General features: G+C 41.8%; 1 protein-coding gene across 4 annotated transcripts; it reads right to left on the bottom strand.

The window, feature by feature from the left end:
• Positions 1-15,341, bottom strand: csde1 (cold shock domain containing E1, RNA-binding). Of its 4 annotated transcripts, none has more exons than XM_054609042.1 (20): positions 15,240-15,341; positions 12,645-13,358; positions 9,072-9,270; positions 8,809-8,975; positions 8,077-8,163; positions 6,951-7,048; positions 6,782-6,863; positions 6,211-6,339; positions 5,963-6,088; positions 5,623-5,838; positions 5,326-5,496; positions 5,076-5,240; positions 3,696-3,803; positions 3,308-3,486; positions 3,075-3,187; positions 2,856-2,975; positions 2,551-2,729; positions 2,273-2,436; positions 1,786-1,918; positions 1-1,618 (listed from the first exon to the last, which is right to left on the bottom strand). In XM_054609042.1, exons 3-20 carry the CDS (start codon positions 9,268-9,270, stop codon positions 1,571-1,573), a joined length of 2,484 nt encoding a protein of 827 aa, XP_054465017.1. In that variant the 5' UTR covers positions 12,645-13,358; positions 15,240-15,341; the 3' UTR covers positions 1-1,570. The 4 variants fall into 4 exon arrangements, with proteins under 4 accessions (XP_054465017.1, XP_054465018.1, XP_054465019.1 ...); XM_054609043.1 differs by having other exon boundaries at positions 5,356-5,496; XM_054609044.1 differs by having other exon boundaries at positions 8,866-8,975.
• Positions 15,342-16,894: the final 1,553 nt, after the last annotated feature.

The raw sequence follows: 16,894 nt of genomic DNA, 5'->3' as shown, positions 1-16,894 counted from the left end.
TGATTTTCATAAAACTTTAATTCAGTTGTTTCATTCAAGACCATTAACAAAAGTACATGAGAACCTCCGTTTGTGGTTCAACAGAAACCCAGTGATCTCCAAAATTGAAATTATTTTTTTTTTGACTGTAACTTGTGTGCAGGGGCACAAGAGCTCACCCACCATGTCTCCAGCGATAGACAACTTGTATCCAGATTCTTAATGTTTTTTTTTTTTTTTTTTTTTTTTTTAAACTGAATTTCTAATACTTTACCATTCTCATTTTTTAAGTTAAATTTGTTTTGTTATAGTGGAAGGTTTGATGAACTTTCCCTAAGCAAAAAAAAAAAAAAAAAAAAAAAAGCACACATTACATACAGTATAATTCAACCCACAGGTTTGGGATGCATATCAGTATTATTTCTACTAGAAAAGAAAGCCACCCTAAGATTGTTCTGAATGTTTTGGCGGTTGGCTGCGAACAGAAGATACATCTAATTTTTTATTTATTCTTTTTTTTTTTCATTTTATTTTGCGTGTAGTTTTTAGGCACCTTATTCTTACTTAATTCAATATTAGCAGATTGAGTTTCAATGGAAAAAAGCAAAAACATGTGCAAGAAAAACAAACAAAAAACAAACAGTATAAAAGAACTGCAGAAATAAGATGCCACAAGGAATTCTGCACCTGGGAAAAATTGCTTAAGTGGAGCATGTGAATACCAAAAAGGTATCTAAAGGCTCCAGATTGGTAAAAGTAAATCCCATTAGATCAACTACATTGACATTCACATACATCACACACATACATCACACACACACACCATGCTTTCACTTCAGCTCTTCAATAAAGCGTTTTAAAACCTGCTCAAAAAAACCGAGCAGAGAAGAATCTTCAGTTTAAGCTCGCACATGAGAAATATGATCCTCCTTATGGAGGGAACTTTTGCTTTGCTTTATGCGTCTTGTAGGAAAGCATACAATAGTGGAAACTCGACAATGAAACCATTTTTTTAAGTTTCCATGGGTAAAGGAGCAAAAATATGGGAGAGAGAAAAAAAAAAATGGTGTAGATGCTCAAAGACGCGAGACACCACCAGGCAAACTATTGGACAGATTACAGGTGCAGAATTCCAGAAAAAAAAAAAAAAAAAAAAGCAGATACAAAAGATCTGGACATAGACAGCCACACAGTCATCACTCTGATTTATAGGGACGACACCCTCAGAAACAAATATCTGCATTACATACTATAATCACCTCCAGAATACATCACACGCGCTCAACACACACTCAAACACACACTCGGAGACCCCATGTACACTGCAGTGTGGAACTCTGTATCAAGTACATCATACATGGGAGAAAGGGAACTGTGGAATGAGAAAAGGTTCCCTCGCAGGTATGGGGATAAAGATTACACATACCGTGTGCCTGTGTGTGTGTGAGAGAGAGAGAGAGTGTATTGTGAAGGAGTTTGTGTGTGTGTGTGTGCGTGTGTGTGTGCAAGCATGTGTCAAATCAAATTTCCCTTATCCCCTGCAGCCACACGTTGGGACAGCATCCCACCAACAGGGCGGGCTGTGTATTGCTCAGTCGATGACGCCAGGCTGGCGAGTCTTTCGCTCCACATTGAAGCCCTGTGTAGACGAGGACAGATGTTTAATCAACGTTGCAGCTCACATGAACGCAGATGCAGTTTCTCAACAAAAGAGTTCAAGTGGCATTTGAATTGAATTGTCTCTACTTTTTTAAATTATTATTAGCACAGACAAAAAATGTGGCGGCAGCGCAGGCTTGGTCGTACCTTTGAATTGTCTGGACCACGGGGCTGTCTCACGATCACCAGGCGTGGAGCGCTGGCGTCGTCGAGGGTGATGCTCTTCAACCGGTTCACCAGTCGATCTGGACGCGGAGTCGCCACCTGTTTTGGCCCCTCGCTGCAACGTCAGGTACGTCGATCAATCAATCAATCAAATTTTATGTATATAGCACATTTCAAAAAGAATCAAATGCAATTCAAAGTGCTTTATACAATTTATGGACAATAAGAAAAGCAAGACAAAATTGAGAAGGAAAAGAGACTAATGCATGCCAAGGAAAATAAATAAAAATACACAGAATAATTGATTGTGATGAGACCATAAAAGAGTCAAATTTAAGCAAAAAATTATAATAAAATATGTAAAAATACTAAAACTACAGCAGACTAATTCTTTTTTATGTTGCTTGAAAATGCAACCAAAAGTCAAATTATAATGAATTGAACCAATCCCAGGTTGTGCAGCTCTTACCTGACTCTGCGTACGTTGCAGGCACTACATTTTCCTGTGCGTTGGTTGAGGACGACGGAGAACTCCACCTCATCCCCGGTCTGGAGCTCTAGGCCATCTTGCACCTCTTTTACATGGAAGAACAGCTTCTTGCTCTCACCAACTTCATATGTGATGAAGCCAAACTGTGGGGTAGGGGGATAAAAGTCATTCACTACAGCATAACCTGCGCTGTAGTCACGGTAACTTCAGTGCTGGAGGTTAGCGACACACGTGAGGCGATGAGTCATGAAACCTACCTGGTCTTTGACACACTCCACCAACGCTCTGCGCTGAGGAACCACATTAGAGGCCATCTTCTGTCCAGTCTGGGCTACTGTGCAAACGTAGAACTTCACAAGTTCTCCTTTCTGCAGGCAATCGCCCTTGTTTGACATACCCATGATTCCAAAGGGATAATTCTGGCCTTTAGGTGCACCTGAAAAACAATCCAGAAGGGAGGAATGAGTTGACATCTTATTCTAACTAAATAAAAAAAAAAAAAAAAAAAAAAAAAAGCTGTACTGTAAATGGTCCACAAGTCCCATAATAACGTGACACCAACCTTCCTCTGTGACTTCAATGAGCCCTTGGTACTCCGTCTGGGAGGGATCCACACTGCGCAAGGGACGGATGACCTTCCCCATCATCACCGCTGCACCGTCCTCCTCGCTAATGCCGTTCACTAAAAGTTGAAAACGGTGGATTTCACACACACACACTTATACATTTGTAGACACTCCCACAAACAAATACGACTAATTCAAATCAAACCCCCTCATACCTGCGGCCACTTTTGTAACTTTCTCAGCACTGACTTTGTTTCCTTTTCCCTTAGAGAGAGTGTACTCCACTGTGTCACCCAGCTCTAAGTTCTCCAAGTCCCCACACATTTCACTGCGAAGAAAAATATAATAAAAAACTTGATATGCCTGAGACTTGGATTGGAATTGGCAGGTTTTTGGATGCAGTTAAGAAGTCAAATAGCAACCAACTCATCCAAATTTTAGCCTCTACCTGTAGTGAAAGAAAATCTCCTGGTCGTGATTTGCCGTCTCGATGAAGCCAAAGTTGTCCTTCAGCGTCGCGACAAATCCGAGCAGTCTCTTGGCATTGGAGGCGTTGCGGTTGAGGACCCTAATGGACACGGCGCTCTGCAGGCCAGTGCGCTTCACTTCGTTGATGGAGAACTCCACCTAGAGGACAAAACATGTTGATTAGTCACACACACAGGTTGGACCAAACGAACACAAGTTTGAAGAATCTAAAGCACCACTGGCAAAAACAGCCTGAAAAGTTGGGCATTATTATTATTATTATTATTATTAGGAGGAGTTTTACTTTTTGTACAACCTTCATTTTATCTCAAGCAAAATAACGGAGTGCTGTGTCACCCAGTAGATACCTTGTCTCCAACCTGTGGGTATCCTCCTCCCTCTAAGTCCTTATTATGGTACGGCACAGTGAGCTTCACTCCACAGTCTTCATATGCAATCACTCCTTCCTCAGCCTCCTACAGAGAGGGGCCACACATTTACATAATGAGCATCACAAGCGCTGCATCCAGCTGGCCCCAGCCAGGCCGATAGTCTCACCAACACTACACCCGTTTCTGCGTCTCAAACGAGTCAGTCCAATGATTTAGGGGTATGTAGTGTGTTAGAAGATGGTGTGCAGACGGCCCACACAAGCTGGTGAGATTCTGGAGCAGCTGAGTTGGTTAGCGCTGGCTGAGTCTACTGGGCATAATTACCTGTCAGTATTGCAGTTTCACTGGGAACACTCCTGCAGTGTTCACATTATTTATTCTCCCCTCAGTTATTCTCAGTAATTGCCAGAACCGATCGCAGCATGCAATTTACTGGCTTTATCACCAAGACTACAAATTAAAAGCTTGCCAGGCTGATTGATCATAAAAATGAGCATACCATTTTATGCTTCTTAATCGGTTGTGATCATGCCCCAACTTTGAGTGCAAAACATCTTAATTTCAAATGCAGAAAAAAAGGACTACAGAGTAACAGAGACCTTAGAAGGCGTTAATGAATTGAAGGTGCTGCTTATTATTTAGAAAGGGGAAATTACCATTACTGAATTAAGATATATATTATTACTAGTAGTCACGCAACAGAATGTTTCCCAAAAAACATTTTAGAGTTTGGGAACTCTGTTTCATCATCAACTGTGCAGCAACACGACTCACAGAATCAGTGAAACAGAGTTTTGGTGCATCTTTCTAAGGGTTAATTGGGGATCAAATACCATGCTGTCAACTAAAGAGGCTAAAGAGGCAAACAGCGGGCAAGAAGCCAGCAAAGACCAACCTTTTCTACAACTTTAGCCTTGAAAAAAAAAATAAGAGAAACAGACCCCCGTTAGACAACAAGGCTCGACAGCATCACACTTGTTGCATTATTTGTAAACTGTTCCAAGTTAAGTCTGGAAAAATCAAGTAATTATTTCTTAAATAACTGTTAGTGAAATGCACAGACTATTGGTGTGAGTCTGAATACATTTGCCAAGAGACTTGAGACTTTAATCATGTGGCTTCATGCAGAACGTCTCAGTCCTACCTTGTCTTTTTTCTAACCAACAAGGAGCATGAAGGAGCATGAACGAGGTCGCCATTGGACGAGAGAGAAAAGAGGAAAATTAGAACTAAAACAAACTGGAAAGAGGGATGAGGTGGAGGACTATGAGGCTATGTTTTTTTTTTTTTTTTAAAAAGGCACTGAGTTTGCTTTCAGGTACTATAGTATTTGACTTAAACTGTGCACTATGGTACCTTTTCCTTGACCTTGGTGGGACTGGCATTCTTGTTGCTGGCTGCCACCACTTCCTTCTCCACCACGCCCATAAAGCGCTGCTCAGACTGGGTATGGAAGGACACCGTGCCCTTGGGCAGCTTCTTGATGCGCACTGCGTGGTTCCTCTGAGCCGACAGCATGTCCTGTCGACACGGGACATTTCATTTAGCTTGCATTTAACAAATAACCCAAATTGTGCCCGATTAAGTAATGAGACAGAATACATACTTTTGTGAAAAGCTTATAAACAGGACCTACGGGCACAACAGTGAACTCCACTTCATCTGAGATGTGCAGTTGGCTTTCCTCCAGGACTTCACTGAAGTGGAAGAACATCCTGGCGTCCCGATCAACGCACTTGATGAAGCCAAAGCCGTCACGTATAGCAGCGATCACGCCCTGGAAGAAGATCGGCATTTGCTTCAGTACAGAATGTGGACTCCCCCTTCTAATTAAAGCAATCGTTTTTCATCTCTACAATGATGCACTACATTATAAAAAACATTTATTTTCTCTAATCCCCACCATTTCACGGGACTCCTTGGTAAAGTCGAAGGTGTCCGGGAGGATGTCGATGTTGGTGGCTCTCTCCAGCTTGTCCCTGCGGTCGGTGGAGATGTTGAACTGTATGTGGTCTCCCTCCAGAAGGGTCACCTTGGACTTAGTGTCCTTCTCGCCAAAAGGCAGCTCCTTGTCATTGAAACCAATGCGGGAGCTGATCCGGCCCGGTAAAGGGTCGTTCTGAGGAAAAAGCATCAAGGAAAGATTTTTATTGTCTCGGTTGGTGGGTCACGGCTCTATTCTTGCCTTTACAGCAAAAGACTTCAACGCATCATTCAACTAGCCAGACTTGAGATTCACTTGCCTGGTTTTTGGTGGGGACCTTGGGAATGACCTTAACGACGGTGCCCTCGAACTGCTCAATGCTGATGTCCTCAAAGATTACGGTCCCCTGGGGGAGCAGCCTCACTTCGGTGGCTACCTCTTTACCCTACGGCCAAAGGGACATGTAAACAACTCAGCAACATATACGCACACAAACTCAGCCAGGTCATTAAAGAGTAAGGGCTTTTTTCCCCAGATGGTGAAGAAGAAAAGCTTGAGAAAGCCTACATTTCTGTCCTTGATGGTGAACTCAACATCGTCTCCAGCCTGCAGAGCCTCAAGATCCCCCTTGAACTCGCTGTAGTGGAAGAAGATCTCCTTCACCACGTCGGCCCGCTCAATGAACCCAAAGGCCTCCTGAAAGACAACACGGGGTTCAACATAACGGGTACATAGAGACCACACGCAAAATGGGATATCCTGCCCTCAACAGTTTAGAGGGTTACTTCATAGGACTTTGGCCAAAGTAACTTCTCTTCAAAAGATTAAATTTGTGATTTTATCCATTTATGTCAATATATCATCATTATATGGAACTAATGGTATGCAACCAGATATATTAGTTTGACATGACGCTGGGCTACCCAACATAATCTTATCTAAAGCAGTTTTTTTAAATGACCCTTTTAAACAAGCTAGTGGCTAGGTTGGCAAATCGTCGGTACAACTACTTTTCTCAGCCGTTTTGGATATTAAATTTAGTTGTGAATTTTTGCAAAGTCACTAATCATGAAGATAGCCATACTATGTCTAACCTGCACAATATGACAGGTCCATGTAATGACTGGCTGGTCCTTACCTTTGTAGCGCACACCACACCTTGGCACCTCATTTGCTTTTTCTTCACAAGTTGAATATTACGAGCGCTGACCGCACCGGTACTGAAATGCGAGAGAGGTTAAATAAAAAAAATTAGTGCGAGCTGGGAATTATAGTAAAGACATCACGGAGTCAGCTGGAAGACTTACTGCTTGTTGGTTTCCATGTAAAAGCTGACTTTGTCGCCCGTGTCCAGGTGGAGATTTCCCTCCACATCATCAGGGGTGTAGGTAAGGTAGAACACTTCCTGTGTAAAGTCAAAGCGGAGTTTAACTACTGTAAAGAGTTTGGGACATCTTTTTTAACCCTGAGAACAATTTTACATTCAAGGAATTTAAAGAAACACCCAATCAAATTTGTTCAAATGTTAAAAAGGTGGCAGCAACATTGTCTGTCCAGAGAATTCACTAATGGTTTTGTTGTTGCCGTTTAAATTCATCCTGAAGCCAAATCAAAAGATGCACTTTTGTTTTTCCTGTGTAGCATAAAGGGCCACGCCTGCAACCGCATCACGTTCATGGAGTATCCCGTTCATGTGTTTAAGCATGTCATTTACCATTTCCCCATGATCAGAAACTCCAACATGCTAGCTGGGGTACTCCTAAAGAAAGCAGGATATTGTTGCATGTATAAACATGCAACAATATCGGCTTATTCATGTCCATGCAGACACACCTTATCAGAACATGGTGTGCAGGTGTAAGAAGCCATTTAGCAAAAACAAAGCCAAGCCTGAGGCTTGTTATTCAGTGTCGTATAATCCTGAAGGGGAAATGGATACAATTTGGAAACATTAACATTCTGCATTGAATTGAATAAGCACGCTGCCGTAAAGCGCTGCCACTAACGACTCGTTTTCTATAGATTTATCTATCAACTTTTATCACCGATTGCTCAGCTAATCGAAACAATTAATTTTCCTGCATAAAAATCTATTTGAACAGTTCATTTAATTTAAGGCCATTTATTTCGACACACCAGAGGCCATGACACTGTAACGCGTCACAAAACAAAATACGTCAACCCCGAATTCTTCAAGATAGTGTAATAAGAGTATCTAAAATACGCTCCCCATCTTCTGACAGTACACTTATTATTAATACCTTATTTGTAATAAAACTCGATCAGACAAGCATTTCTCAACAGGGCACCATATAACTGCCCTGTCGAGAAATGTATATAAAAACATCGACATCCACACATTGTCACCCTTGACGTCATCGATGACGCCGACTTATCGTGGAAGCCCCCTCTTCTGTAGCCTGTGCAACTTACTCCGTTTCTTTCATAACACACGCTGCCAGTGGGCACCTGGCCAGGTGCTGACTTTCCGTCCAAGTGCACCGGGATCGCCGAGACAACCTGCGGAGGCGGAAAAGAGATGGACAGAGGCTGTTAGCACACTGCTTTACCAGTCCCAGGTTGTATATTCATTGTAATTGCAAAGCCCGATTAAAATAGTTCTGGACATGTAATGGATGAAATGGCTGAATTTCAAAGTAACAAGTATATCAAGTGTCACAAATGTGGTGCACAAGCTCTCAGGTTAGCGTAGCTGCATGGTTGTGTGTGTGTGTATGTGATGTTGCATTGTGCTCTGCATGTAGACCTAGACAAGTTATGCGTGTGCATTTTTAATCTTTAAAGATCTGTACATGTAAGATTTGTTTGAGAGACTGACCAACTGCGCTATACTAGTAAGTGTGAGCATTAACATATGTAATGAATACACCCACTGGGCAGCTACATTGATCACTTGACCATATTTGTTCTATAGATATTCAGCACCTCCAGCAAACATGCATGTCAGCACAACAAGCCAATCTGAAATCCAAATGTTTTTCTAAATCTTGATGGGATAGGTTGTTCTTTAAATTTAGATGCAGCATAAGGAGGCGGGGGATCAAATTGAACAACTTCCCCTAGCCGAAAACAAACACGATGGGCAGTAGAAATGTTCAATTGACAGACAACGACAGAACCAAAAATAAAATGGTGTTCCTTAACTGGATGAATATAACCATGCAGCACAGTTAAGGGATAGGCGTGCAGGTCTGGCCCCACCTGGCCCGAGATGCGCTCCTCTGGCAGCACCTCTGGCTTTATCTTTAGCAGCTTCACTGCTATGGGCTTGCCAGTGCGCCTGTCAGAGGATACCTCAAATTCTACATCATCTGAGGACAGAGAAGCAGAATAAAAACAAAAAAAAATTAAGCATTGTATTTCCAGGTTAGATTTTTTTATTAATGTCACAGTCCAAGGTCTCTCACCTCCTATTTTAAGTTCCTGCAGATTGCCATTGTACTGGGAGCAGTGGAAGAAGAGACGGGCCTGACGCTCGGAGCACTGTATGAACCCGTACGACGTCAGGAGCTTCTCCACCACACCAGTCTCTCGGATGCCGGGCCCCGTGCCGTTGGCATATGCAGTGTGCCCATTGTTATGGAGCATGCCTGGGTCAAAACTCATCTGGAGGGGAAGAAGAGAAGCAAGTGTTCAGAATGCATCCGGTAGTGGATCAAATAGAAGACAAAAAATAAAAAAGTTAGGTCGCAGTAAAATGCAGTGTTTGATGTCAACCTAAAAAAAATTAAAAATAAGAAACACTTCACACATGCAAGTACAGCAAACTTCAAGAGGAAGTGGGGAGGGGGGGGCAATAGGAAAGCTACATCTGAGTCTTGTGGGGCTATCTGTCCATCGACAGAGGAGGAACACACATTTGTAAAGCCGAGATTGAATTTTAGTATCATTTAAACCATTCACTGGAAAAAAATTAACAAAAAAAAAAAACGCTGCATGGCACTTCCTGGTTCTATTACAAGTGTCATGCACTTAAAATTCACTCAATATGACATGTGATTTTGGGCCTAAGTCACCAACGAATTGACTAAACAATTCATGCAGTTCAGGTTAGACAGACAAACGTTCAAAAACTCGTCCTCTCCTCTAGTAACCAACCAGTGATCACACCGCAACGTCTGCCAAAACGCCCTGGTTAAATTCGTTCTCCACGCAACATGCTGTTAGCGAAAAAAGTCACATGACACAACAGCAGCTCACAGAGCGGGCACCACCGGACATGCCCTCTTACTGATCTCTGATACAAGGGGGTCCGCTTGTGTTTTTTACTTCCTGGGTGGGGGTGGTAAGAGACGGAGGAGGAGCGGGGGATGGACACGGGACCAGTGGAGGTAGATGGGGCGGAGTCGGTGTGGCGAGCCACCGGGGGTTCGGAGGAGCCCCTCTCCATTTCTGACACTGGGGATAGGACTTTGATATGCTGTTGGGAGGAGGCGACAGCTTTGACAAGGAGCACAGTCACACCTATTTCCAGTTATCACAACGTGTTATTACGCAAAACCAGCTGTTCTCCAGCATTACGTTATAAATAGTCTGCTCGACCTCACTGATCTGACATCCTGTCATACAAACACCCAACGTGTATACATTTTACAATAAACTACGTGTCCATTTCTCAAATGCAATTTTTTTATATTCTAGGTAATCACAACCACCAATACTCAAATCCTGCCATCAAAACACCAGTATAAGAAAACGGCGAGGCCACTCCGTAACAATGGATGTGACAACGTGACCATCTCACATTACAGCATCCACCAATGGCACTAACCAGTAGTTGAAAATGCCAGCGTGTCCAGACAGGAGGACTCGACAAAGACAGACCAAACTAAAAAAAAGATTAACCAACCTCTCTGCACAGTCAGTTAAGGTGAAGTGGTTTGAGTGGAGTGTAGCCAATATGTAACTCAAGGTCAGGTGAAGTAAAACTACTGAGAGATGGAGGACCGGAAAATGCAAATGAGAGGTCAAACAGAGGTGCGTCTACAGTGGATAGAGTTGGTGATGGGTTATGGAGGGGTGGGGGGGTCCCAGAGCAGCCTCTTCTGTTAGGCCCTGTTCTGCACTAATCTTAACAGCAGACATGACATAATATGGAGGTATCTTCACTTTAATACCCTTTAAAAACAGGATATTAAAAAGACCATTGTACACAGGCATTTGCTTTGGTTTCCCGTGCAGTGATTACTCACAAACATCTAGATTATTTAAAAAAAAAAGTAATTAAATAAGTTCAATTCCGATGGGTAAGCGCCAATTAAATGTATTTGTCTTTAACTAATCTGGCTGAGGTTTTACTGTTGTGAAGAATGAGATTGAAGAAAAGTCTCTTCGTGACCACATTTCTACCGTCTAAACCAGCAAACACCCCTCACCCTGCAACCATACAGCTGACTAGAGGCTAGTCTCTGGAGCCCCGAAAGGATGGAAGAGGTTAGGCCATTCACAGTAGAGAGATGCAGGGCAAGGTGGGTGGATGGGTGCTCGATGGGGGTGGGGCACGTAGAAAAGGAGGTGGGAAGGTGGAACTTACGGATCGGCCATATGGTGACAGGCTGAGTCCGACGGGGGAGGTGCTGCTCAGGTCAGCGCTAACGAACGCGGTGGGTGGCGACGCAGGCAAGGTAAACTCAACAAAGCCTTTCCAGGGGCTGCCCATATTTTCCCATAAACTCAGACCGCACTTGCTGAACTTGCTTGAATTCTTTTTTTTTTGCTTGACTGTTAAGCTCTATTTTTTTTTTCTTTTTTTTTCTTTTAATGTAATCACCCAATGATACACCGCTGGATGTCTGCAGGGGTGAAGAGAGGAACAAACATAACGGGTAAGGCAGATAGGTCAGCCAGTGTGCCAAGTGTCACAAACCAAAAAAAAAAAAAAAAAAAAGGAAAATAAGCTGTGGGCTTTTATCCCCCCGGGAGGAGAGTTGAAAAGGCAAAAATCAGGGAAGGATATGACTTTAGAACGACAGAATAGGAGGAAAAAAAGATAAATCAGGGTGCGGGCTGGGTGTTGGGAGGGAATCAAACAATTGTCACACTACATTGAATACCAGTTCAACTGTTTGGAGGTGGTTGTGGTTCAGTTCAGCTGGCTTAAGTTTTAAGAACAGCCATCTTTAGCAAATAGCAATGTAGAGGTCACTGACGCATCAAACTTTCAACTCAGTATCACAAATCACACTCCGCCGCTTTCACTGATCATCCCCTCTCTGTGGTTGAAGGTGTGCTAAATCAGTGTCTCCATTTTAGAAATTGAGAACCCCCAACTTTAATTGATGAGGCAACAAATCCAGACAGTTTCCAATAAAAGCCACTGTGATAAATAGCAGCACACGTCTTTGTTTGCTTGAACAACATCCGTCTTTGACAAAAGAGGACAAACGCGCTGTTATTCGGATTCAGTGAGAAAAAAAGAAAACAACCTCTGCATTGCTGCCTGAAATGAGCACAGCTGGCCTAACTCAAATCAGAATTGAGAGTGTTACGCAATCTGTGTTTGTACATCTGTGCATTAAGGTAATGTGCACTAAGTGGGAATTTACCAATTCCACCCAACTTGCGCATTTAATTATTTTTCTCTGAACTATTAAACCCCTATACAGGGAAAATGTTCAGCATGCTGAGAGAGGGGAAAAGCATTAAACATGACAAATTAAATCATAAGTGACTAAACAATTTAAAACCTACAGTTGTTTTGTTTGTTTTTTTTGGTTTATTTGGTAGGGACAGCGCACATTAATAAAACATTTCTGTAAATGCGCCACAGTTAGCCAAGAGGCTCTGTAGTCCCTAGACAGATGTTACAGAGTCACCCTAAAAACAGAATATAGGATTACAATTACAAAATGATGTTAAATAGAACATGGACTAAAAACAAGATTATCTTGCATTGTTAGAAACTAAAAACATATCAGAACATCAGTTAAGTTGTTAATATGATAGTTCATGTTATGAAAGGAAAACCAACTGACACCCACCTTAATTCGTCGTCTTGAATCTTGTAATTCTCAGGATCTCGATGACTAGGCAGTTCCTGCAGGTCTCTTCACGCACACAGTTGAACACTCACACACACACGCACACACTTGTTACAGGTTTCTGGCACAAGTTCTAGATGGTTGCATAAAGCAAAAAAAGGGGTAGAAATCTAGTGCCAAAAAAACAAAAACAAAAAAGGCAAACGCAGGTGCAATAACACTGCTTAGAAAAAAAAATTACAATGAAAACAGTGAGGGGAGTAGAGAAAAAGGGGAGAGATGGGGGGGGAAACTATGGGGGGGAAAATAAAACTAGCAGATAGCAGCCCACTCCACACCCCGGTGGTGAGTCGGTGGTGTGGTGAGGATGAGGAGGGCTAGGAGCAGCGTTGGGACGTGTGCTTTGTCAAAGCTGTTGAGTAGGCACAAACTTCTGGTTTCAGATCAGTTAAGTCGTCTCAGAATTTGCTTGGGCGCAGGATTGCTTCTCTTCGAGGTTTCAATTGGGCTGACGTGCGTCTTCTTTGGTCGTTTCAGGATTTGGTTGCTTCGTGTGTTTTTAAAACTCCTTGAAGTGATCCGTTGTTTTTCTACGCGTCTTCGTTGTTGCAACTTTTGCTTGTTTCGGGAAGGTTTGTCTTCAGTTTCCTTGTGGTGATCTGAACTTGAAGCAGTTGCGGATGGTACAAAAATTCAGTTCCGTTTCATTTCATACTGTTGGGGTGAAAAAAAAAAAAGGCACATTCGGTTAGCCGAGCAGGATTTTCACACCACTTCGTTCATTAACAATAACGACTTTACAGGTTACGGTTAACAAATTTAATTTCACTGTCAACTAAGAATAAAAAAAGACCACAATGAGGACCAGTGGCTTGAAGTTATTTTCAGAATACTAGATTCTTTGCCCCTAGACTCGTAAGAATAAAAAAAAAAAAAAAAAAAAAGTTTTCCTCAATGTCTCTGGACAAAATCCCACAACACCGGCTAGCTGACTGGCAAGCAGGAGCTGGGGATCAACAAGTCAGTCTGGGCATACCTTCAGTTCAGGCCACGATATTTATGGCACCATTTCTGACCAGCGCCCTCTTTTTTTTTTTTTTCTTTGTTTCTTTCAACCCCATCTCCCATCTGTTTTACACTTATGCTCAGCGAGCAGCTAGGGCCAACCAATCAAGATGAATTATGTTTGCGTGTACCATGTGTGTGAATTGTTAAGTTTTGTTAGAAAGTCAGTAAGTTAAGAGCACAGTGTTGTTGACCTAAATACACTGCTAAAAACAAGCTGGGTGAGCCAACCCGAGACACATGATATCTGTTCTGCTGCGACTGTGTTGCAATGGCTCCTGTGCCACACACACTTCCCTAAAAGTTAATATAGGTTGTAAAAACAAATGCACAAATGGGACTCCTTAAAGAAGAGGAAGGGGCTTTTTCTTTTTATATTAAAAAAAAATAAATATATATATATATATATATATATCTCCAAATATCAAACCCCACTTAATCAAGCACTTTTGTGTTTTGTTTACATTCACAAGGCTTGGATGAAAACTACACCCACTGGGACTAAAGCTGTACAATGCAATGATAGCACAAACACACAAAAAAAAAAAAAAAAGTTTGTTGTCACATGATGGATTGGTTAAGTGGGTTAAAGGGTATGAGCATCGAACATGGACGACTGTTCACTGAAAACAACCCTGAGGGGAGATGGGTTCTTCTGCTGGCTTCTTTTTATTTTTTTTGTGTGTTTTTTTTTTTAAAGCTTGTGGTGACGCAGTAACATAAGAAAAAGTCCACCCACTAGAACAACCAGTACCCATTGGCCGACAGCACTTTCTAATGACTATGAGGGAATACTGGAACTGGTTGATTTTGTTATTCATTAAACAACAAAAGACTAGGGACCCTGCAGACCACCCCAGTGACGTCAGAGGGGCAATCAAACCTCCCCCCCCCCACCCCCACCCACCCACAACGGTAGAGTCTCTGGTGGCCTCATACTTCAGCACCACGGTGCTGTGCTGGTGTGGGCCCGAACCACAGCCACCCTGACAGCACCGACCATGTGACCACCGAGAATATGGCCAACACGTTGCAGCATGATCTCCACGACGTCACACACAAGCACATCAGAACTGCACACACACACACACATACATACATACATATATATATATATATATATACACAAAGATACCGTTATGGGAGCTTAAGGGCAAGAGGACGGAACAACAAAGACACCGTGTGAACAGATCAAAGCACCGCCCGCGTCCCAAAGGCGGCGTGTCCTTTGTGTCCTCACATGATTAGGATAGTGTGTGTGTGTGTGTGTGTGTGTGTGTGTGTGTGTGTGTGTGTGTCGTTAACAAGGCCGTTCGCAATGCTAGGTGGCTAACAGCGGCTAAAGCTAGCTAGCACGCTGCTGGTTCGTGTGCTTTGCGGGGAGAAACACGGCTGAGGCCCGAGCCTGCGTGCGGCTAAACGCAGGACAACCCCGAAGACCCGCCGGGGGAAAAGACAAAGGTCTGTGTGTTAAAGCTCTAACTGCTGTTGTAAAATGTTCCGTAAAACAGTAAAATTAATAAAACTTACCCCAACAGCTTTCAGCACTGTCACCAGCGCCGCTAGAAGCAGCACGGCACATTACGTAGTGATTAGGGAGGCAGTTATCGCGATATTTGACAACGTTAGGACGTCCAGAGAGCCTAAACGGGAAGAGTGGCCGCCGCCGAGGAACTGCCCATGACTAACCCCCATTGTTGTTGCGAAATGATCAGGATTGGGTATTTTCTCTAACTGGCTATCTGAGCCGTCCATGGTCTTGGTGAGAAAAAAGGATATATCCGAGCTGTGTCACTGGAAGGAGAGTTTCTGAGGCCACACGTTGCAACTTAGGGCTGTGTTCAAAAATGAAATCCATCAGACACTTTTTATGAAAGCCCACTGTGATGAGAACAAATAAAGACCTGGAAACTTTGTCAAAATAATGACTTACTCTCTCATAATTGACTGACTTAGTATCTCATAATTGACTTACTATCTCATAATTATGACTTAGTATCTCATAATTATGACTTAGTATCTCATAATTATGACTTACTATCTCATAATTATGACTTACTATCTCATAATTGACTTACTATCTCATAATTATGACTTAGTATCTCATAATTATGACTTAGTATCTCATAATTATGACTTAGTATCTCATAATTATGATTTACTATCTCATAATTATGACTTAGTATCTCATAATTATGACTTAGTATCTCATAATTATGACTTAGTATCTCATAATTGACTTACTATCTCATAATTGACTTACTATCTCATAATTATGACTTAGTATCTCATAATTATGACTTACTATCTCATAATTATGACTTACTATCTCATAATTATGACTTAGTATCTCATAATTGACTTAGTATCTCATAATTATGACTTACTATCTCATAATTATGACTTACTATCTCATAATTATGACTTAGTATCTCATAATTCTCATAATTATGACTTAGTATCTCATAATTATGACTTACTATCTCATAATTATGACTTACTATCTCATAATTATGACTTAGTATCTCATAATTATGACTTAGTATCTCATAATTATGACTTAGTATCTCATTATTGCGTGTAGAGACTTTAAATACTGAAAATACTTTAAACTCCTATATAGGCTGATTAGATATGTGATGGAACAAACGTGTTTATCAATTTATTATTAACTGTATCAAAATCTCAAAATACATTTGAGTTTGAAATCCCATGTTTATTTGATTTTCAACCATAGATATAATTAAACAATACGATATTCATTCTTTCAGCATAGTCGTAAGGTTGGTGTGAGATGGGAGGTGAAGCATTGGTATAGTCGTTGTTTACAATTAATTCCAAATTCAATATGCAACAAGGCTTTACATTACATTACAGTCATTTAGCAGACGCTTTATCCAATTAAATAAGTGTATTCAACATAGGTATTCAATAAGTCACCAGAAGTCATAAGTGCATCTCCTTTCTTAACAAGCATCTTAAAGCATAAACCAGAGCAAACGTATAGTGCAGAGGCAAATTACTACTTGTTGCAATGCTGCTTTGACATGGTGTGTCTAAATAATCTGATTTTAAATATCCAACAACATAAGACAAATTGGAAAGTTTAGTAAAAGAAAACAATGATTAAATGCAGTTCATGATCTCTCCGGTAGGGGGCGGTATAGCCCACACCTTCACGTTGG

The sequence above is a fragment of the Anoplopoma fimbria genome, chromosome 12, assembly GCF_027596085.1.
Source record: "Anoplopoma fimbria isolate UVic2021 breed Golden Eagle Sablefish chromosome 12, Afim_UVic_2022, whole genome shotgun sequence".
In the NCBI taxonomy this organism is placed as follows: domain Eukaryota; kingdom Metazoa; phylum Chordata; class Actinopteri; order Perciformes; family Anoplopomatidae; genus Anoplopoma; species Anoplopoma fimbria.
Note: the sequence above shows the minus strand (reverse complement) of the source record. Positions and strands in the feature narration are given on the sequence as shown.